At 43.0% G+C, this 22396-nt stretch overlaps 1 protein-coding gene across 1 annotated transcript in view; it reads left to right on the top strand.

Moving 5' to 3' along the window:
• Window positions 1–334: 334 nt before the first annotated feature.
• Window positions 335–22396, top strand: part of PDE8A (phosphodiesterase 8A) — an 82265-nt gene continuing 60203 nt past the window's right edge. The window contains exon 1 of the mRNA XM_083371019.1: window positions 335–1083. Coding sequence (XP_083227145.1) covers window positions 862–1083 — 222 coding nt within the window. The 5' untranslated portion in view covers window positions 335–861. The remainder of the gene's footprint in view (window positions 1084–22396) is intronic.

The raw sequence follows: 22396 nt of genomic DNA, 5'->3' as shown, positions 1-22396 counted from the left end.
GGCTCCCGGGGAGTGCAAGCGACGAGGTGGGGAAGGGAGGGCCGGGCGAGGGGGGTGGGGGTGGCGGTGGTGGTGGTGGCGGTGGGGTGCCGCGGGGGTCTGGCCGCGGAGATGACTCGGACGGTCGCTTGATGAAGGCGGGAGCGTAACCCCGGAGGGGGGGCCCGCCACCCCCTCCCAGCCCGGCTAGGGAGCCACGTTTAGGAGCTTGGAAAGAGGGGGAGGGGGCTGCCTATGTGCGCAGAGAGAGCGGGTGGAGGCAGGAGGGGGCGAGGTGTGCCAGGCGAAGGGTCGGGTTTGGGGTCGGAGTCGAAAGGCACCCCCTATCCTTTTAATTGCAAGATCTCGATTGTTTGCCCCCCCTTGCCCCTTCCCCAAACCGGAGTAGCTCTATTTGTTAAGAGACAGAGGGGGGGGGGTTCTGGGGAAGCGCCGCCCAGTGATGCATCTCCTCCCCTCCTCTTAATCCCCCAAAACGGGGGGTGTGTGTCGTTTTTCCATCTCCCCTTTTGCGTGAAGGCGAGGGGGGGGGAGAGAGAAAAGAATGACATGATTTAACTGCACAGCCGGTATTTCAAGCCCCTTTCACCTCGCCGCACCCACTGCGCTTTCCGACCGAGACCGAATTCCCGCCGCTTTTCGGAGGAGCCGGAATGATGTTTCTCCAGATTTGGGGGGGCTGTACCCGAGAAACAGCTGACGGTGTGGATTGGGACCTTGGGCTACCCAGCAGAAACTGCCTATTAACCCGGTTTTGAAAAAAAGACGTCGTTCCCAAACGAGGATTTTTTTTTTTAAAGAGAGAGAGAGAGGTAACCTTGAGATCTAGCGGCTTTAAAAAAAAACGCAAAGAAAACAGCCATGGGTTGTGCTCCCAGCATTCATATATCTGACAGCCGGGTGGTTTATCACAGTAACAAAGATCCGGAGGACTCCAATTCGTCTCAGCAAGGGAATCCTGTCCCTGGATTATTCATTAAATCTTCCAACACCACCTCGTACAAGTTGAGAACTAACCTAAGTAAGAAAGACACTCGGGACAACATGGAGGCAGAATCAAGGACCAAGCGATCCAGCGTGAAGGTAATTGGGGAAAAACAAAAAAAGCCTCTGTCCTTTGGGAATCTGGGACCGGATTGTTGGGGGTGGGGGAGAACTTAACTTTGCAGTATCAACCGAGACTTAAATATTGACACACCAAACAGGTCACTGGTGAGTCCATTTAGGGCTCCGTTAGTAGGTGCTGGAGGGTTTAAGCTGGTGAGCAGCCAGTTTCATAAGCATTACTGTTTTTTTTTCTTAAAAAAAAAAGAAAAGAAAAAGATTTTGTAGGGATTTTGTACATTTCCCTTTCTTCTGTGGGTTTTGTTTCGCTCTAAAAAGAGAAGAGAATTCGGATTTATTTGGAATACAAATTATTCTTAATGCTCTCCTTATCCCACCCACCCCCCACCCCCCTCAACTGCCACCTTGGGCCTGTAGGTGTGTATATCAGCCAATATTGCAAAATCAGTGCAAAATCAGTCCAAAATCAGTGTGGAAGCCAGCAAGGGATCTATGCATTTCCCTCTCTACCTCCTTGTCTACATAAGTGAAAGTTTGTTTTGAAGCAGAAACAGAATAGAAACCTCAAGACACACAATACTGTTGCCTTTTCTTCTTAATGTACATATACGGGATTGCAGCTTTCATGAAGGTCTGCAAAAGATTTATGAGTTATTTCCCTGGGCTGATTTAAGAAGCAAAACATTACAGGAGGACAAATCATGAGAAGTTAAAACAATTTAAAAGTGATTTTTATTTTTTATTTTTTAGAATGGAGGAAATTAGCCTTTGGACTATGGAGTTCTGATCAAAGAAGCTGGCAGACAGGCATAGGGTGTCTGTAAAATGTTTCAGGATTAGGATGGGATATAATTTGCAGGCAAATGTGTTTATTACATGTGAAGGCTGCCTCAAAATGTAGAAAGATCAATGCACGGGAGCCAGAAGAACAATAATAATAATAATAATAATAATAATAATAATAATAATAATAATAATAATAATAATAATAATAATAAAATAAATAATAATAAAATTCCAGAAAGATTGGATTTAAAATTTAGGTGCCCCTGGTGTATTTGGATAAACTTTAATTAGTTTTATTTTGCTTCATTTCCACCTCACGTTTTCATCAAGTGGGTTGCACGTATAGTTTTCCTGCTCTTCCCCCCCATCCCTGCCTTTTATTTTACAACACTCCTATGAGGTAGGACTGGCTGAGATAGAAAATGGCTTACAATCTTCCAGTGGTACATTAGGCCAACGCAGTGTTTTGTGTGTTGTGCTAAAACTGTGCCAAACATGCAGAGGAAAAGATAGCTTGAATTCCAAATCTTTTTTTTTTCCACTTGTTCATTTATAGATACAGGCAGTACTCAATTTAGGACCACAGCCGAGTACAATTTTTTTTTTTTGATGCTATGCAAGACATTTGTTTAAGTGAATGTTGCCCCGTTTTACGTCCTTTCTCGCCACAGTTGTTACGTGAATCTCTGCAGTTGTTAAGTTAGTAACGTGGTTGTTAAGTGAATTTGGCTTCCCCCATAGATTTTGCTTGTCAGAAGGTGGCATTAAGGGGATCACACGATCCTGGGACTCTGTGACCATCATAAATATAATTCAGTTGCCAAGCGTCTGAATTTTGAACACTTGACCACTGGGAGGCTGCAGCGGTCATGTGAAAAAAATGGCCAAGTCACTTTTTCCCAGTGCGGGTGTCATTTCCAACGGTCCCTAAATGAACTTTTGTAAATTGAGGACTACCTGTAACCATATTAATATTCTGAGCATAGACTGATCTTCATATGGTACAGTTAGATGCGCCAGCCCAGTTCGTATCTATTTGATTTCACTGAGGTGGTGGGTATCAAAAATGGAGAACTTGGGGTTAGAATGAATTCCTGTATGCAAAACAACAACAACAAAAAGGATTTTATTCTCTGTTTCTCTTGCAATCTTTCTTCCATTTCATATCGTATGTTTTTGGAAGAACTGCTTCCATCTGTCGTCTTCGTAGTACTTGGCCATTAATAGTTACCCACCAACATCAGTATTTGAATGGGCCGCTTGAGTTTTTGATCATTTTTAAGCATCACTTTCCAAGCAGAGTTCCTTACCTGGCTCTTCCTTTCTTCCAAAGGAATTTAAAACCAGCAAAAAAGCCTTTTAAAACACTGACCTTTTTATTGGTTCAAAAACACCTTTCTTTCTTTTCTTTTTTTTATTAAAAAACTAATGGTGAAGTCCGTGCTGCTAGTTGGCTAGCTTCAGTCGTAAGACAATCAAGGTTTTTTTTTTTATTTTAATGTTTTTATTTGTTGTTGTGAGTCGGCGTCATCTCTTCTCTAGATGTAGGTAATCCATAAATGCTTCTATCAAAACAAATAAAGCTCGACCAAACATTCACTGAACTTTGAAATCTTTCATGTGCCTCTTAAGTAGATCTGAGTTTGGTTCTTGTCTGAAGCCCTGTAGAGAAACTGTTGGCAGCTTCCTAATAGGTGGATCTCCATTCCCAGAATTCCCCAGTCAATGTGGTCCTTGCTGAGAATTCTGGGAGTTGAAGCCCACATATCTGGAAGTTGCTAAAGTGAGGAAAAAAAACACGCCATTGTCCCTACTGAGGTTGAAAACCTAGCCATCTGACACTGTATGAGGGAGCCTCCTGTGGTCCTCATGAACTCGCTAGTCAATTAATTTTCTTGAGGTCATTGCCACGTTTTCCCGCAAGATTCTTCTGCCTTTCAGAATTTCTTAGAAGAGAGAGATGCCCTAAGTGGACTCAGCAATGACAATTGTCCTCTTACATTTCCGGGTTTTTCTGCCTCATTTACACATTCTCTGATTGTCGCGGATGGTTCAGATGGGAAGAAATTGGTCACAAGACTTTTGAGAAGAGCATGCACAGTTTGGAGAACGATGAATAGCGTTCGGCATATGTGCACCCTTCCAAAAAGAGACAGTTCTCCTTTGTCCTTTCAAAAACACAAACTGCACATGCCCATTTTCTTTGTATATCCACTTTTCAATGCCAGGATTTCTGCAGCTCTTTTTGCTTGGAACTATCTTTGAGATTTCTTGGTGAGCCTGTCACCTTTTCAATCCCGGGCAAAATTGTGTGCTATATATTTCTTATGCTTGCTTACAGTACTTTTAACCATTTCTTGCTATTTTGTCAAAGCCTGGTATTAATATTGGGGGTGGGGGGTAGGGTGGGAAAACATACAGGTAGTCCTCAATTTATGGCCACAATTGAGCCTAAGATTTCCTGTGCTAAGGGTGACAGTTGAGTCATTTTACGACCTTTTTTGCTGAGGTCGTTAAGCGAATCACAACAGTTATTAAGTGAATCATGCAGTTGTTAAGCCAGTCTGGCTTGCCCCACTGACTTTGCTTGTCTGAAGCTCCCTAGGAAAGTTTGGAAATGAAATGTTGCAATTGTTGTAAACACATGCCGGTCACCGAGCAGCTGACATTTGAGCATGTGGAAATATTGCAGTGGTTCTAAATATGAGAACTGGTCCTAAGCTACTTTTTTTCAATGCCGTTGTATCTTTGAACAGTCATTAGACGAATGGGTTGTAAGTCAAGGACCGGACGTTTATAAATTAGACATCTGGCAATAACAACTCTCGATCGGTCCGCTGCCCGCCTTTTTCCTCTTTGTGGAAAAGTATAAATTAAAGTAGAATTCTATTAGGTGAAAAAGTTTGGCTCCTGGCTGAGTGATCAAAGGTGACTAAAGTCCTGTTGGATATTTTTTTAAAAAAAAAGAAAAGAAAAAAAAAGAGGAGAGCTTTGATCTAGTTACATTAGCAAAGTCCTGTGCACTTTTACACGTGCAAATTTCCTACCAAGTGCATCTGAATTTTGGTGCATGGATCTACACCAGGGGTCTTCAAACGTGGCCCTTTTATGACTTGTGGACTTCAACTCCCAGAATTCCTCAGCCAGGCACACTGGCTGAGGCATTCTGGGAGTTGAAGTCCACAAGTCATAAAAGGGCCAAGTTTGAAGACCCCTGATCTACACCAAATGATTGCCCACTTGGAATGGAAGCCCTCCATGACTTGGCACTATAAGGTAACAAACGGATGAAAAGGACTTTAGCCATAAAAACAGGAGGAATACAGGAAGACTGTGAATGAGCTTTCCCTTCCCCCTTTGGGTATCTATTAATTTAATACGTTTGTGTTTTTGGGTAATCCGTCCTTGCTCACATATAAATAAATGGAATGATGTTATTGCCAGTTCATGATTCATATCCTGGTTTTTTTAAAAAAAGCTCATAGTTTTAACTCTTCTAATAACCAGGTTGGAGTTTCTTATTTGTGAAAGGTTTTGTTCAAAGCTTACCAAGAAGAGACATACTTGGCTGTAGCTTACCAAGTCACTCAAGTCTATTTTTTAATGGCCAGGGAAGAATGTTTTGCCTTGTAGGAGCCAGAATTAATTCACTTATTATTCCTTCTCAACTGCTTAATGGTCAGGCTTCCCTGGGTTGCATGCAAGTAAATTACAAACATAAAACACAGAATAGTATGCAGTGATAAAAACAGTATGTGATAAAACAGCGAGAATAATAATAATAAAAAAAAACACCCAAGAAACAAAAGTAGAAATCAAAATCCAATTAAGTCTAAGAGCCCTAAACTGGCAACTCAATAAGAATATATAAGGTAACTTTGGGGGAAAATGTTAATTTAAAAACGTTGGAAAGTAATGTATCACTCCCATGCGCTTCCCTTTTAGATTATTGCAATAACTGCTCGTGAGAGTTTAGCATTCACATATCAGTCATGTTGAGAGCCATGTGGTCCTGGTGGCTAAGGCAGCAGGCTAGAAAGCTGGAGATCCTGAGTTCAAATTCTGCCTTAGCCGTGAAGGCCACCTGGGTGACTTTGGGCGAGTTCCTCCCTCTCTCAGGCCAATCCACCTTGACTTATTTGCAAAAATAATAAGGACAGGATACAAATAAATACATAGTAAACCACAGCCGGTGAACCTGATTCATGTACTGTGTTCAGCCATAATGCATTTTTGTTTGATTCTGATTTCATGTGGTATGATAACGCCAAATGTTGGCTTGTGTTTTCAAACTGTGGTTAAGCAAGCTGTACCTTAGAGGCTATCTGGAATGAAATAGTGGTGAAAACCAATGATAAGAATAATAATTGCGCGAGGTGTCCCATCTTACTGGCAGTGGCGTAGCGTGGGGGGTGCAGGGGGGGCCGGCCGCACCGGCCGCAACATCTGGGGGGGGCGCGCTCGCACTGAGCTGCTCAGGGAGCCCCAAGGGCTGCACAGAGTTGGCTTGGCTCCGCTCTTGAGCTGCTCTTTCTTGCAAAGCGAAATGAGTCCGGCAGGTGAGATGGGCGGCCACATAAACTGAATAAAATAAATAGAAGCGGCCAACTCTCCACCCAGGCTCAGGCCAACTGCAAGCGCCCCGCAGGCGCCCCGGCAGGCTTGGCCGAGCGAAGACGGACCCGCCGGCCGGCCGGCCTAGCTTCGTGCACATGCGTGGCTTTATTTAGCAGGGCTCACGTGCGAGCTTGAATGCAGCGGCTCTTGCAGGTCGGAGCCCCGCCCAGCCGCCCTCGAGAGGGACCCGGAAGCATCCCGCATGCGCGCGACTCTTCTTGGAAAGTCTACGCCGCTGCGGGGCGCGTCTTTTCGGCGGTGCCGTGATGTCACCGCCCGCCCGGCCCTCTATTTCCGCTTCCGGTTGCCTTGCCCCGGGTGCTGACAACCCACGCTACGCCACTGCTCACTGGGGCGTATTTTAGAAACTATATATTATATTTATATTCTGGTAAATATAAATATAATATATAGTTTCTAAAATATGCTTAGAAGATCAGGCTTCAGAACTTTACCGTTCTTGAATTTTACCACTGTGTTTAGGTTGTGTTCTTTTGATGTCTTTCTGGGTCTCTCTTTTCTAAAACGTGAACTATGTGGAAAGTTGCTGAGTTAATTGTACTCTAAAATTCCTGGATAAATTGGCCTCAGGTATGAAAGATATAAATTGGCTTTTCACCTAATTGGCTCTTAACCAATAATAATTTTAAAAAAATCCTCCTGTAACATTACCCATTTGCCATGTGTTGATGTGGATTATGTACAGTAATGCACCATATGGATAGAGGATTTTTTGAAAACATTTTTGAGTTGTTGAAGATAAAGGGAAAAAAAGTAAATATCGTGCTTGTCTTTTTATCACGTTTGGCTCCCTTTGAAAGAACTCGGTGTTATATGTGCCCCAAATCCTACTCAGAATGACCGTGCAGGAATTGATAGCCTTAGCAGATCTGGAGAGTAACAACGGAGGGAACACTGAGTAACTTTACTCACAGGCCTTTCTCACCATCGGATCCTTTTGCTGTTTCATAGTTTTGGTTTGCATGTTACAGTCAGTGGTTTACTGAGGACAGGTAATCCTCGACTTACGAATGGGTTGCTTAGTGACTGTTCGAAGTTACGACTGATCTGAAAAAGGGGACTTACAACTGACACAAGTTGTGCTTGGGTTAGGATGAGAGTGCAAGTTCGTTCTCCAAGCTTATGAGTTGGTTTCTGACCCTTTTGTTACCAGGCTAGGTAACATCTTCAGCGGAGTTTTAAGGGGAAGATGTCACCTAGGCTGGTAACGAAACGTTCAGAAACCAACCCAGAAACTTGGAGAACGAACCATCGCCCTCAATTTGATACTTTTTTAAAATTAAATTTAATTATTTAATTCAATTTCGAGTGCTCAACGACATGGCTCCATTTATGACACTTATTCTAGCATGCTCGGAGTGATCTTGAGGTGAGGTGGATGGCCAATACATTTTACAAACAAATAGGTTATTTTAAAAACAGAGAAATCAACTCCAGCTACAGCAAAGCCTTGGTTAGCTTAACAACTGCTTCATTCACTTTACGATTGCCATGTTTGTGTAACGACTGCCACAAAGAAGGTGATTAAAATCAAGTCGGGTCATACAACAGATCTCTTTTACAACATGGAATCGGCAGGCTCCATTACAGTCGTATGTTGAGGACTACCTGGCTGGCTGTCTCTCATCATGCGAAGTCAAATCTCGTGATTATGCAAACCGCGATGCCAGGGTTCATGCAACCCATGTAAGCCCCAATAGGAAAAAAAAAACAAAACCCACATGCGTGGACTTATTTAGATTGTATATTATTGTGCCTAGGAAACCAGTATAGACATGATTCCTGGAACAAAAGTTGACCGATTTATTACAGCTCTGGCTTTTTGCATTCGGTTGGAAGGAATTAAAATTGCAATTTAAAAGCATCATAAATTCTGGCTGATACCAATGTCTGACGAATTGGAGGCAATAAATAGCAGGGTTTGAAGTATGTATTCTTCCAGATCTTCCTCTTGGCTGACAGTTGAACTTTTGGCCTTAAAATTAAACTCCCAGGTTTTTATCCCGTTCTTTTTTAAAAATTGTGGAACAAACAAATAAATTTCATTTTTTTCCTTTTTTTGCCTTATGTGAAAGCTTAGTTTGTGTGTATGCATACATGCATGTCTTTGTGTGTCTCTCTGTATCTTTGTCTCTCCCCACCCACCCTCTGTGTGTGTGTGTGTGTGTGTGTGTGTGTGTGTGCGTGATGAGAAAATCAGATCTATAGTAATAGACTTTTTCTGACTTTTCTAACTTGCACAATACAGTTTTTATCTGGCAAATAAGGGCATATGATTTATCAGTCTCCTTTCAAATAAAACCCTTCCCTGCTCGGGAAAGAGTGTCCCATACGATGTCATTAGGAGGCTTTAAAAAGCAACAACAGTTGGTTCATACGACATGCTCAGCCCTAAAATTGGTTTAACAAATTGCAGTAATTTGTGTTCACATGATGGGATGCATCCAAATAAACCAACTACTCTCTTAAGTGAAATCCCAATACACCCAACAGATAAGTGTGCATAGAACAGCATATGCCAACAGTGCCAATAGTGGGCAAGGGCCCAGTGTGTGTGTGTGTGTGTGTGGTGTTTTAGTGGATTTAAAGCAAGATCTCATTACCCAGTTGGGTAATGAACTGTCTACAAGAAAACAGCCAAACAGAGAGTACCAAGGACCTTACCCTCCCCTTCCTCCTCCTCCCCCTCCTCCCCCATCCTTCTAGCACTGAAGATGTCACCTAGTTGGGTAGTGAAAAGTCTGCAAAAAACCAACCAAGCTCAGTGAGCTCAAAGGATCACACAGTCATATTCCTCCTCCTCCTCCTCCTCCTCCTCCTCCTCTTCCTCCTCCTCCTCCTCCTCCTCCTCCTCCTCCTCCTCCTCCTCCTCCTCCTCCCTTTTAGCACTGATGATGTTACCTAGTTGGGTAATGAAATGTCTCCAAGAAAACCATCAAGCTCAGAAACCACCAAGGACCTCACGTTCCCCCTCCTCCCCTCCTCCTCCTTTCCACAAGCCCCACTCTCTTCCAGCACTGATGTTGTTACCTTCTTATCTAATGAGACATCTGCAGGAAAACAAGCTCAGAGAGCAACAAGAACCCCACTTTTTAAGATGTCCCATCTCAGTCTGTTTCCACCCTGAATCTATTGGGATAGGTTTTCCTATATTTCTTTTGGGAGACCTAGATGTGTCATGAGCACAAGCGTGCTTTGGTTGCGATGCATACTTCATTGGTAAAGATGCAGCCTTTGTATGCATCTGACCGCTTCCTTACGTTTACTCCTTTGATCTTTTCCCGTATTGCGTATTTTATTTTTTTTTAAAAAGAAATCTACTTTTTCTTCTTTCTGGTGTTATTTGTTTGTCTGATTGCCCTGTGAAAATCCAACTCATCTGGAAAGGCCCTGATAAAAGGGGTTCTCTGCTTATCCACTGTTTTCTTTGTTTTCCAATTGCACTTTTTTTTTTTTTAGCTTTCTCTAGTATTGCAGGCGATGGATCTATTTCCTGTCTTTTGCACCACCGCCTGAAGCTGAGCTCTGCAATATAGCAGATAGAGGAAGTTAATCATCTGCTGACGGTCCTGCAAAAGGGCTTTGATGCTAAGATATGGGGCGCTTCCCTCTCCCCATCTGGACCATTGCACATTTCTTTACTTGGCAAAGGGTTTATTTCACCCCAGGCTGTGTTCTGTAATAAATAATAGAGCCTTCAATGGAAACAGTTGTGGAAGTCCTTGGAAGTGTTCCTTTGTTCCAGAAGCAGCAAATTGTAGTAGAGTATTGATTCTTATCTGTCCCGTCCACAACCAGGTGCAATAGCTCCTCCAACTTCATTGTGTTACTTTCAACTCAGGGTTATTTTAAATCGTAAATTAACCAGCGGAACGGCTCGCCTCCTGAAGTTGTGGGTGCTCCAACACGGGAGGTTTTTAAGAAGAGACCGGACAGTCAGTCCCTTGTCTAGACTTACAACAGGTAGTTCCCGACTTACAACAGTTCATTTAGTGACAGTTCAAAGTTACGATGGCACTGGAAAAAGTGACTTAGGACCGTTTTTCACACTTTACGACCGTTGCAGCATCCTCGCGGTCACGTGATCAGAATTCGTACGCTTGGCAATTAATTCATATTTATGACGGTTGCAGCGTCCCCGGATCACGTGATCCCCTTTTGCCACCTTGTAAATGGGGAAGCCAAATTCACTTAACAAGCGGGTTACTAACTTCACAACTGCAGTGATTCACTTAGGAACTGTGGGAAGAAAGGTCGCAAAATAGGACAGCAATAACAACTGTCTCGCTTCACAACAGAAATTTGGGGCTCAGTTGTAAGTTGAGGACTCCCTGCTCAAGCAGAGAATGGGTTGGACTAGAAGACCTCCAAAGTCCCTTCCAGCTCTGTTATTCTGTTAAAATCCAAGTGGAGAAGATACTGGTCAGAAAGTGAGGGACGAGGCAAGCCTGCGCGCATTGTGCAAAATATTTGTAAGACCTATTTTTCAAAAGTTTTGTCCACTGGGAAAGTCTGTGTTATATAGTGGTTACAGATTACATACTGTGTTACGGGCTACCCAACTTAAATCCCCTTCAGACACACGTGAATTGTCACATTTTAATGTAAGTGTCAATCAGGTCAAATTAAACTTTTGTCCTGATCTTAGAGACTGGATTTTGGAAAGAACAACCAGGTATTTACCCCTAATCTTAACTTTGATTAGTTTCTTTAACCTGGAACCCTATGGATGTGTTGAGCAAAGGGCCATGTTGCTTGGAAATGTGGAACTGTAACCTCTGCTCAAGGTGGTAGATTTGAAGAAGGAAGACTTAAGCCCAAAGGACACCCCTTAAATTGGTTGCAGTTCTGCAAGCAAGGTAGAAACATAGTGGATGCCACATGAAGTGAACGAGCAAAGATTGCATGCACTCCACTTCCTGGTTTCTTAACACAGCTTCTTTATTTCAAAACCAAGCTAAAAAAATAAATAAATTGCACAACTCGAACAGACTTGCTTTCCCTTGCCTGGCGTTCCCTGGACAGTGTCTCTTTACTTCCTCTACTTTTCCCACTTTGATTTACATTAACTTGCACAGACCGTTGCACCTGATTGTGCCTCATGGCAACGCACATTTGCATCTATCCCCCAAGTGGAATTAAGAATGAAACTGAGAGAGTATTGGTATGAATGCTGCCTTAATCATACTGAGCTGGTGTCCTCAATTTACTGACATAAAGAATGATGATGATGATGATGATGATAATAATAATAATAATAATAATAATAATAATAATAATAATAATAATAATAATAATAGCACTTAGATTTATATACCGCTTCACAGTGTTTTACAGCTCTCTCTAAGCAGTTTACAGAATTAGCATCTTGACCCCCAACTATCTGGGTCCTCATTTTACCAAAAGGATGGATGACCGAGTTAACCTTGAGCTGTTCAGAATCGAACCGCTAGCAGTCGGCAGACTTAGCCTGCAGTAGTGCATTCTAACCACTGCACCACCATGGCTCTTATGTAACAAGTAATACAGAGATCAATATGTGCCTTGTTGTCAGTTAGGCAACAATTCAAGGCAGATTGTGTAAGGTTCACCAAATGAGCATTTGCAGCAGTCTTTTCTCATTTTTTTTTACAGCCACACTGTGGGTGAGAGAGCAGGGCTAAAGCTTGCTATGCCACCTAATCTGTTTATTTGAGCCATGATCTGTTGATAGAGGGGGAAAAATGGGCCACTTACCGTAATTGGTAGCCTTTGAATGCCATGCTAGCAAAATGCTAACCGATGTACATATGTGCAAGGCAATATTTTCTTTCCATTGAGAATGCCGTGATTCATATCCTATGAATCACGTATCTCCCGTCTGAGTTAATTAAAGTCTAGTTTAATATCTTGCATATGCTGTGGGAGTCCTGTTGCCCAGTGTGTTGGGCAGAAATTCCTAGAGAAGACACAAGGTCCTGTTTTCCGTTGAAGGGTGAGAGCATCAGAAATATCTGTTCCTTGAACTAGGCTCAGGGAAAAATGCTCAGCTCAGTAATCCAGGAATCCGCTTTGGTCATGGTTTTCTCAGTACGGATGCCAGGGAAAACTGGGGTGAATGGAAATGATGTTTTGAAACCATGGTGTCTGTCTTGGAGTGTAGTCCGTTGCTCAGATGTGGTTTCCGCGAGAGATGCAAAGCCGAACCACAATCATGCGCTACTAGGCCGTTTGCTTGCATAAGGTACTGAAGACAAACCTGCAAGAAAACGCCATATTTCATTTATCTTGCAGAGAAGAACAGGGTTAATGTGTCCATTGCATTAAGCCCCAGTTTGTTTTGTTTCGATGAGACTTAACATGGTTTGCAAAGCCAACCACTGGAGTTTTATAAACCGTCATTTAGAGTTTACTGCGCTTTGGCAACTTTAAGAAAGTGGGGATTTTTAACTTCCAGAATTCCCTAGCCAGCATGCAAAGTTGTGGTTGACACATTTTGAAGTTGCCAAAGTTGTGAAACACAGGTTTAATATATTATAGCAGTCCAGCCAAGGTTGATTTATTCAACAAGGTTACCATGCAATGTCAACCAGACAAAATAAGTACCTTTGGCTACATTGAGGCCTATTCTTAGATAAATACAGATAGTCCTTGACTTACAACACTTTGTTTAGTGACTGTTTGAAGGTACGACAGCATCCCCAGGGTCACGTCATTCAGATGCTTGGGCAACCAGCTCATATTTGTGACGGTCGCAGCGTCCCGGGGTCATGTGATCCATTTTGGTGACCTTCTGTCACGCTCACTTATAACAACCATGTTACTAACTTAGCAACTCCCTTAACTGTGCCAAGAAAGGTCGTAAAATGGGACAACACTCTCACTTAGCAGCAGAAACTTTGGACTCAGTTGTGGTTTTAGATCAAGGACTATCTGTACCTAGTTTCAGTCTTGACTGGGCTGTTGAGAAGAACAGAGTCAACATGGATTAGATGCTGCGACCGTCATGAAGCCGATAGGAGTGGTTTGATAATTTCACTGGGAATTCTTTCTCTGGGGTGTTATATTCTTTGTAAACTAACTTGGCTAATTGCGTTTTGTGCCTGCAGAAGTACTTTGCCTTCCGAGGTCCCAGTGGTCTTATTAGTCCTCTGTAGTTTAGCTGTGCTTGGGAAAAACATATCATCAAACATAAGAATGTTAACTTTTGAGTGCTATTCTATTGCACAAGGCCACTCCACGGGTTGCCTGCTTGGGTAAAGATAAGAAACTGCAAGGCAAGGACTTAATGGATTTGCTTGCAAATCTAGTGCTAGTTTACTCTAAACTTTAAAGAGAACTTTCATTGGAATACGTAGGGAGTTGATCTGTAATGTGGTTTAACAAAGCACTCTTCTGCACGGATCCGTTCGGCGTTAGGTTAGTTTGGTTTTTACACAGCTAGCTCACTGATATCAATTTAAAACCTGAAGCGTGCTTTACATTTAAAATCAAATTAATATGGAAGCCCAGTATCAAGAAAGGACAAAACTCGAGGCAAAGAAGGAAGATAATAATAATAATAATAATAATAATAATAATAATAATAATAATAATAATAATAATAATAATAGTAATAATAGTAATAGTAATAATAATAATAGTAATAATATAAGTTGGAAGGGACCTTGGAGGTCATCTAGTCCAACCCCCTGCTCAGGCAGGAAACCCTATACCATTTCAGACAAATGGCTGGTCAGTCTCTTCTTATAAACTTCCAGTGTTGGAGCATTCACAGCTTCTGGAGGCAGGTTGTTCCACTGGTTAATTGTTCTAACTGTCAGGAAGTTTCTCCTTAGTTCTAGGTTGCTTCTCTCCTTGATGAGTTTCCATCCGTTGCTTCTTGTCCTGCTTTCAGGTGCTTTGGAGAATAGCTTGACTCCCTCTTCTTTGGGGCAGCCCCTGAGATATTGGAACCCTACTGTCATGTCACCCCTCACCCTTCTCTTTGTTAAACTACACATACCCAATTCCAGCAACCGTTCCCGATATATTTTAGCCTCCAGTCGTAGGCTAGTTGGATTTGTTCTTATTTAACAAGGATTAAAGACTTCAATGTTAAGGAGCCCACATTTTAGATGGGGTACAGATCAGTGTTGAAACTGATGATCCAGCAATGGTTTTCACGCTGAGCTAACTTTCAAGTCAATTTTATTTTCCAAATGTAAAGTGAATTTAGACAGTGAGGCATAATCCCAGAATTTGATGTGCCATTTTTCTGCTTGGAGCGGGGTGGGTGGGTGGGGGTGGGGGTGGAAATTGTATGTGATTTCCGCTGAGAAGCGTAATATGTCCTTGTAGCTCAGCTGGATTGCCTTGACAAATTGCCTTTGTATGGCTGGCACCTAGACACTTTCTACGCCTAGACACTTTAAAGAATCTCATTTGTAGCCTTGAAGACAATTGTACACAATTGTGTGAGCAAAGAGGGTACACAGAAATTGGTGACCTGGTTCAACCTTGTTTGACGGTCCAGTTAACGTGCTTGCTGGATCCCATGCTTTTAGAAAAAGCAGTTTGGGTTCCTACATGTTCAATCAGAATAGAGCTGGAAGGGACCTCGGAGGTCTTCTAGTCCAGCCCCCTGCTCAAGCAGGAGACCCTATACCAGGGGTCTTCAAACTCGGCCCTTTTATGACTCATGGACTTCAACTCCCAGAATTCCTCAGCCAGGCACACTGGCTGAGGAATTCTGGGAGTTGAAGTCCATGAGTCATAAAAGGGCCGAGTTTGAAGACCTCTGCCCTATACCATTTGAGACAGGTGGCTGTCCAGTCTTTTCTTTAAAACCTCCAGGGATGACGCACCCACAACTTCTGAAGGCAACTTCTGTTCCACTGCTTGACTCACTGTTAGGAAATTCCTCCTTAATTCCAGGTTGTTTTTATCCTTGATTGGTTTCCATCCATTGTTTCTTGTCTTGCCTGCTGGTGCTTTAGAAATTAAATTGACCCCCTCCTCTTTGTGGCAGCCTCTCAAATACTGGAATACTGCTACCATGTCCCCCCTCGTCCTTCTTTTTTCTACACTGGCCAAACCCAAATCCTGCAACCGTTTTCCGTATGTTTTAGTCTCCATGCCTTTAATCATCTTAGTTGCTCTTCTTTGCACTTTTTCCAAAGTCTCAGCCTCTCTACATGGGGCTGCCCTTGAGGACCACTCGGAGGCTCCAACTGGTACACAATGCAGCCGCGAGAGTTGTGTTGGGAGTCTCCCGATACTCCCATGTTACACCTCTGCTCCGCGAGTTGCATTGGCTTCCAGTTGTCTTCCGGGTGAGATTCAAGGTGTTGGTAATGGCCTACAAAGCCCTACATGGCAGGGGTCCGGATTACCTACGGCAACACCTGCGGCCGGCATCAACTTCCCTCCGCCCAGTGCGCTCCCACAGAGAGGGCCTCCTCAGGGTGCCACCGGTCAAAGAATGTCGACTGGTGGCCCCCAGGGGGAGGGCCTTCTCTGTGGGCGCGCCGGATTTATGGAACCATCTTCCGGTTGAGCTCTGGATGGCACCTGACCTTCGCTCCTTCTGGCGCGATCTAAAGACCTACCTGTTCGAACAAGTCGGCCTGGCCTGATGGGTGATGGGTTTGGGTTTTATTGCTTTTTATGTATTTTAACTTATTGTTATAGTTTTTGGGCATCTTGTTTAATCTCTTTTAACTTTTGTATTCTTGTTTTTAACATGTATTGCCCTGTTCACTGCCCTGAGTCCTTCGGGAGAAGGGCGGTATACAAATAATAATAATAATAATAATAATAATAATAATAATAATAATAATAATAATAATAATAATAATAATAATTTGTAATGTGACAAAAACTGGATGCAGCCTTCCAGGTGTGGCCTTACTAAAGCGATACTAATACTTCGCATTATTTTGATTCTATGCCTCTGTTTACACAACCAAGGATTACATTAGCTTTTTTGGATGCCGCCGCACACGGCTGGCTCACGTTTAAGGGATCGTCTGCTAGGACTCCAAGATCTCTCTCGCAGTTGCTCTTTTTGAGCCAAGTTTCACCTACTCAGTACTTGTCCCCTTTGATTTTTCCTGCCTAGGTGTAAAAAATGTTGAAGACTAACTGTGAGCAATACCATTAGTCCTGATGAAAGTGAAAAAAAGGGTCTCAAGGATCTAATCTTCCATTTTCAGCCCTTCTCCTACCAGCTTACATTCTCTGAAGCCTTTGGCTCTGGATATTATGAGACTTACTGTATGTGACTCATAATACTAAATAATACACCCCCAAATTCTGGTAATTTGTGGTTTGCTTCCATCTCCCGTTTTCAAGGCCTTTGTGGTTTCAGTACAAACTGTTTGGGGGGTAACTGCTTATCGCAGTGATTTCCAAGCCAATCATAAATATGCAACTTTTTGGGGGGACTGGCAAATTCTAAAAAAAAAAAAGGTAAAAAAAATTAGAAAGCTGTGCAGTACTTCTAATTCTTCTCTTTCTCCCTTTTTAACCAAACCCCACTGGAAAGTCTCCACCTTTAGAAGCAGCAAAGTCAGGGAAATTCTTTCTGGGAGCATGCCAATCCAGATGATTTCCAAGGAAATAGTGTGATTCTGCCTTTATGATGCTGAATAGGAAAAATATTTGTAATAAAAAAAAGGCTTTCGGCATTATGCCTTCAGTTGTCATAGCCTGAAAAAGGGTAGGGGATGTTTTGTTCAAAGGAGGATTCAAAGAAAGTAGAAAGGAAGAGAATTGTTGGTTTCGTTCTTTTTCTGGCTGTATGAAAACTTAACGTTGTTTTGCAAGTATAAAAGGTAAAGGTAAAGCTTCCCCTGCACATGCGTGCTAGTCGTTTCTGACTCTAGGGGCCGGTGCTCATCTCCGTTTCAAAGCCAAAGAGCCAGCGCTTGTCCGAGGACGTCTCCGTGGTCATGTGGCTGGCATGACTAGACGCCAAAGGCGCACGGAACGCTGTTACCTTCCCACCGTAGTGGTCCCTATTTTTCTACTTGCATTTTTATGTGCTTTCGAACTGCTAGGTTGGCAGAAGCTGGGACGAGTAACAGGCGCTCACTCTGTTACGCGGCACTCGGGATTCGACCCGCCAAACTGCCGACCTTCTGATCGACAAGCTCAGCGTCCTAACCCACTGAGCCACCGCGTCCCTCTTTTGCAAGTATAGGTTGTGTGAATGCAGTCCAGGATCGCCTCCAGTGCTATCCTAGGCAGATGATAACGCTTGTGGCCAAAGATGTTTGAGCTGTTGGCTGATATCTCTGCCTCAGTTTAAATCTTGAGACTTCGAAGCATTTTAAAACAATGTTTAAAATTCTTAAACTTTTAATTAGAAAACTGAATGCCCTAGAGGTTTTAAATCTTTCTCCCCCTTTGGTCCATCAAAGTGGGTTGTGATGCAACTTGCAACCAGTTCCTCAAAAGTTGTCTTCTGCTAGTTTTGTTCTACTATCTTCTTCTCAGGATAGTTCCAGATTTATTTATTTTTAATGGTGGCATTTCGAGCCTCCTTTCCCGATGATGAGGATGGAATGGAATTGTTTCCCATTAATCCATCTTTTCCTTTCTTTGACGCTTCCTTGGCTTCTCCAAATCTGAAAAGGCAACGTAGGTGGAAGTTCAGCACCACGTCTTCTCCTGGAAAGGAACAGAAGTGTGGAAACCAGGGAAGGCTATTAGTGAAAGACTGGTCCGCTCAATGATCCCCTTTAAACTGAATCTCTGCAAGAACATCAGGGCTACAAGAGAAACTCACCGCTGAAATGAAATGCTCTTTCCTCAGCTGGAACAAACACCAGCAGAGGCGAAACGAGGGGCAGTTTCTTTGGCAACAAATTATCTTCAACTTGACTGGTATTTTGGAAAGCCGTAAAAACTTAGTTTTTTCCAAAGAGTCTTGAGAATTGATTGATTACAAAGGTGTGATGGATTGGAGACAAGGGTTGTTAAAACAGAATGGAATGGAATGGAATGGAATGGAATGGAATGGAATAGAATAGAATAGAATAGAATAGAATAGAATAGAATGGAATAGAATAGAATAGAATAGAATAGAATAGAATAGAATAGAATAGAATCTGGAAGGGACTTTGGAGGTCTTCTAGTCGAGCCCCCTGCTCAAGCAGGTGAACCTACACCATCTCAGACAAGTGACTGTTTAGCCTCTTCTTAAAAACCTCCAGTGATGGAACATCCACGATTTCTGGAGGCAAGTTGTTCCACTGGTTATTTGTCCTCACTGTTAGGAAGTTTCTCCTTAATTTCAGGTTGCTTCTCTCTTTGATTAGTTTCCATCTATTGTTTCTTGTCCTTCCCTCTGGTGCTCTGGTGAACAACCTGGCCCCCTCTGCCTTGTGGCAGCCCCTCAGATACTGGAACACTGCTATCATGTCTCCCATATTTCTTGTTTTCTTTAGATTAGCCAAACCCAAGACCCGCAGCCGTTCTTCGTATATTTCAGTCTCCAGGCCTTGGATCATCTTAGTTGCTCTTCTCTTTGTTTTATATAAAAAAAATACACATCCTGCAGCTATCAGTCCTATGAGACTGCTCTTCTTTATTATGGGGGGGTTCTTTTAATTATGGTTTTTGGTGTGTGTGTGTGTGTGAGAGAGAGAGAGAGAGAGAGACAGACAGAGAGAGAGAGAGAGAGAGAGAGAGAGAGAGAGAGAGAGAGAGAGAGAGAGAGAGAGAGAGAGAGAGAGAGAGAGAGAGAGAGAAATGGTTGTTTCAGCTTTGTTGGACTTAGTGATATATCAAATACAGGAAGTCCACGACTTACAACACTTTCTTTAGTGACTGTTCAAAGTTACATTGGCACTGAAAAAAGTGACTTGTGATCGCAGTCCCATGGTCACGTGATCAAAATCCAGTTAAACCCGGGGGGGGGGCAAACAACAGCAGCCTCTTACTTGCTGCTGATGCCCAATGCTAAATAAATAAATGAAAACTTGCTGATGATGCCTGTCTATAGAAGTACATTGAGTCAACTCGCCCCGATGAATGGAGGCTGTGCTGTGGGTTCAGCCCGGCTGAAAATATTTGAGGGTTGAATGCCGTCCAAGTCCTGAAAGGATTTGAGATGTTAGTGCACTGGCAGACTGACCCATGCCGAGAGGGGAGGGAGCAGCGGAGAATAGTGAGATCCAGTGATTCGCACAATCTGCCTCTTCGCATTTCAGTTTTGATGCATTTTGAATGTTTTCTTTCATCAGCAACGTACTTGCTTTAAAATACTTCGGTTGCGTTTGGATGGATTTCTGCAGATCCTTGGTTTAGGTAGAGTGGCTTGATTCTCCATCTGCTCTGCTCTTTGTTTGTGCAAAATAAGCCTGGTTAGATTCAATTTACTTTCTTGTTAGAGATAGGATTTATTCTGCCTTAAACGCAGGTTAAAAGAAACCTCAATCTTGCACCAAGACACAAGTGCACTAGAACGGAAATACCTTTTCATCTGTCTCTTTAAGTTTTCAAGTTGATATTGCCAGCACACTGTCGGGCTTTTCTTCATGAGGAATAGAAACTTTTTAAATTTTTTTTAAAAACATCAGCAACAGCAATGACTCTCTGACTCATCTGCTCTTCAACTCCTCTGTTCTTTTCTTCCCCTGCTGTGTGATAGGAGCATATTTAGAAACTTTGGACCTGGTTCTAAACCACAGCAGAAATATTCCATCTCTTCCCATTGCACACAGTGGAAGGGGAAGTTGGACATACACAACTCTGCTTGGGCCCTTGCAAATAAAATAGCCACTATTCCTGTTATTTATCTTCTTGGAAAATTGGGTACTCTGCCTACTATTGGCACTCTGCATTCCTTCTCCTTTGAAAGAATACCCAGTTATTATTATTATTTCAATTTATTAATTAGAAACACAAGAAACTAGTGTATTTGGAATTAAATGGGTGATCTACCGGAGCCATTCTTTCACTGGCAGGATTTGGGACAAATTCCTAACTGGGAATGTGTGAATGAAAGCCTGTAAAAATATCAGGCTTTCTTCAAAGAGATGTCTTTTTCTGAGGCTACATACATAACAACACTCGATTCTTGGTTCCAGCAATTTATTTGGGTAGCTTCATAGAACACAGAATAAACAGAGTTGGAAGGGACCTTGGAGGTCTTCTAGTCCAACCCGCTGCTCAGGTAGGAGACCCTTTACCAATTCAGACAAATGGCTGTCCAGTCTCCTCTTAAAAGCCTCCAGTGATGGCGTACCCACAACTTCTGAAAGGCAAGCCGTTCCACTGGATAACTGTTCTCACTGTCAGTAAATTTCTCCTTAGTTCTAGGTTGATTCTCTCCTTGATTAGTTTCCATCCGTTGTTTCTTGTCTTGCCTTCTGGTGCTTTGGAGAATAGGTTGACCTTCTCTTCTTTGTGGCAGCCCCTCAAATATTGGAACACTTCTATCATGTCTCCCCTAGTCCTTCTTTTCACTAGACTATAGATACCCAATTCCTGCAACCGTTCTTCATATGTTTTAGTCTCCAGCCCCTTAATCATCTTTGAAGATTATCCTTGAAGCTTCCTTGAAGATAGTCATATGAACTGCATGAGGCCAGTTCATGCAATCCTTGATGATCAGGTGAGGGATTTCTTTGGGCGAAATCAAAGACATGTGCTGTCATGGGGATGCATCCAAGTTATGGTAGAACTTCAAGGCAAAGTATCTCATTGGCACTGGTCCAGCTTGAAAGGAGCTGGGATGAGCGGACAACGTTTTCTGCTATCTTAGAGAACTTTTTATCTGAGTTCCAAAGATGGCTACATTTAGGATACAGCAGAGGTTTTGTCACCACTTTTGACGTCTGCCCAATTTCTAGTCCACTCTCAGCCATAGAAGCTCATGGATGTCTTTGGGCCACTCATGCTGTCCTTCTCTCAGCCCAGACTATTTCTTAAAGTTGCACTTGCAGGGACTTTATAGGGAAGAGCACTATGTCCACTGCTTTGAGCTGCTGTACAGAAGGTGGGTTAATAATAATAATAATAATAATAATAATAATAATAATAATAATAATAATAATAATAATAATAATAATAGTTGGAAGGGACCTTGGAGGTCTTCTAGTCCAACCCCCTGCTCTGTTCTGTTCCAGCCTATGACCGGCCCTGTTTGAATGTCAGGGACAACCCCTTTTTATAGTCAACAGGCTGGAAAAAACTCAACCAAATTTATTTACAAAGAGTTCAAACAAAGGTTAAATGAAAAGTTCAAGAGTTAAACCAAAAGTTCAAACAAGAGTTAAACAAGAATAACAGACCAGGACTCTAGCAGAAGATCTTCAAACGGTTGCCTTCAGCAAGCAGCACCTCCCACACCTTCCCCTTTTATCAGCAGTCCCATTGTCTTCGCCCAAGTTGCCTGGTTGCCTTCCTCTGTTCTGCTCTGCTAGATTGCCTCCTGCTCCTAGCGTCCCTGAACAAAGCCAGCTGTGGATCGTCTTCTTCCAATCCCTCGTGCTCACATGGCTGAGTCTGATGAAGAACAAGATGGGAGGGGCCAGGCTGAGAGTCCTACAGTGCATCAGAACCTTGCTCTGACACCAAAGGCTCTCCAAGCCCCTCCTCCTCCTCCTCCTCTTCAGAATCATCCGACTCAGCTGCCGGAACCACAGGCTGATGCTGAATCACAACATGCTCAGGCAGGAAACCTTATACCAGAGGTCCCCAACCTTTTGGGCTCCAGGGACCGGTTCTGTGGAGAGAGGTTTTTCCGCGGACCGGAGAGTGTGTGGTTTTGTGTGCTGCCTGCATCCCGCGGATGGGGCTTTGCTTGTTTGTGCAGACCGATTGCTGGCATGCCCCCCACCTCTCTCTCTGAAAAAGTGTACAGAGGGAGAAAGCACTCGGTAGATGTGTGCAATTTTGTAAAGGATACCAATAACTTTATTGTGTATTATTTGTG

The sequence above is a fragment of the Vipera ursinii genome (assembly GCF_947247035.1).
Source record: "Vipera ursinii genome assembly, chromosome: 11".
NCBI classification, from domain to species: Eukaryota; Metazoa; Chordata; class Lepidosauria; order Squamata; family Viperidae; genus Vipera; species Vipera ursinii.
This window is presented reverse-complemented; position numbering and strand designations above follow the sequence as displayed.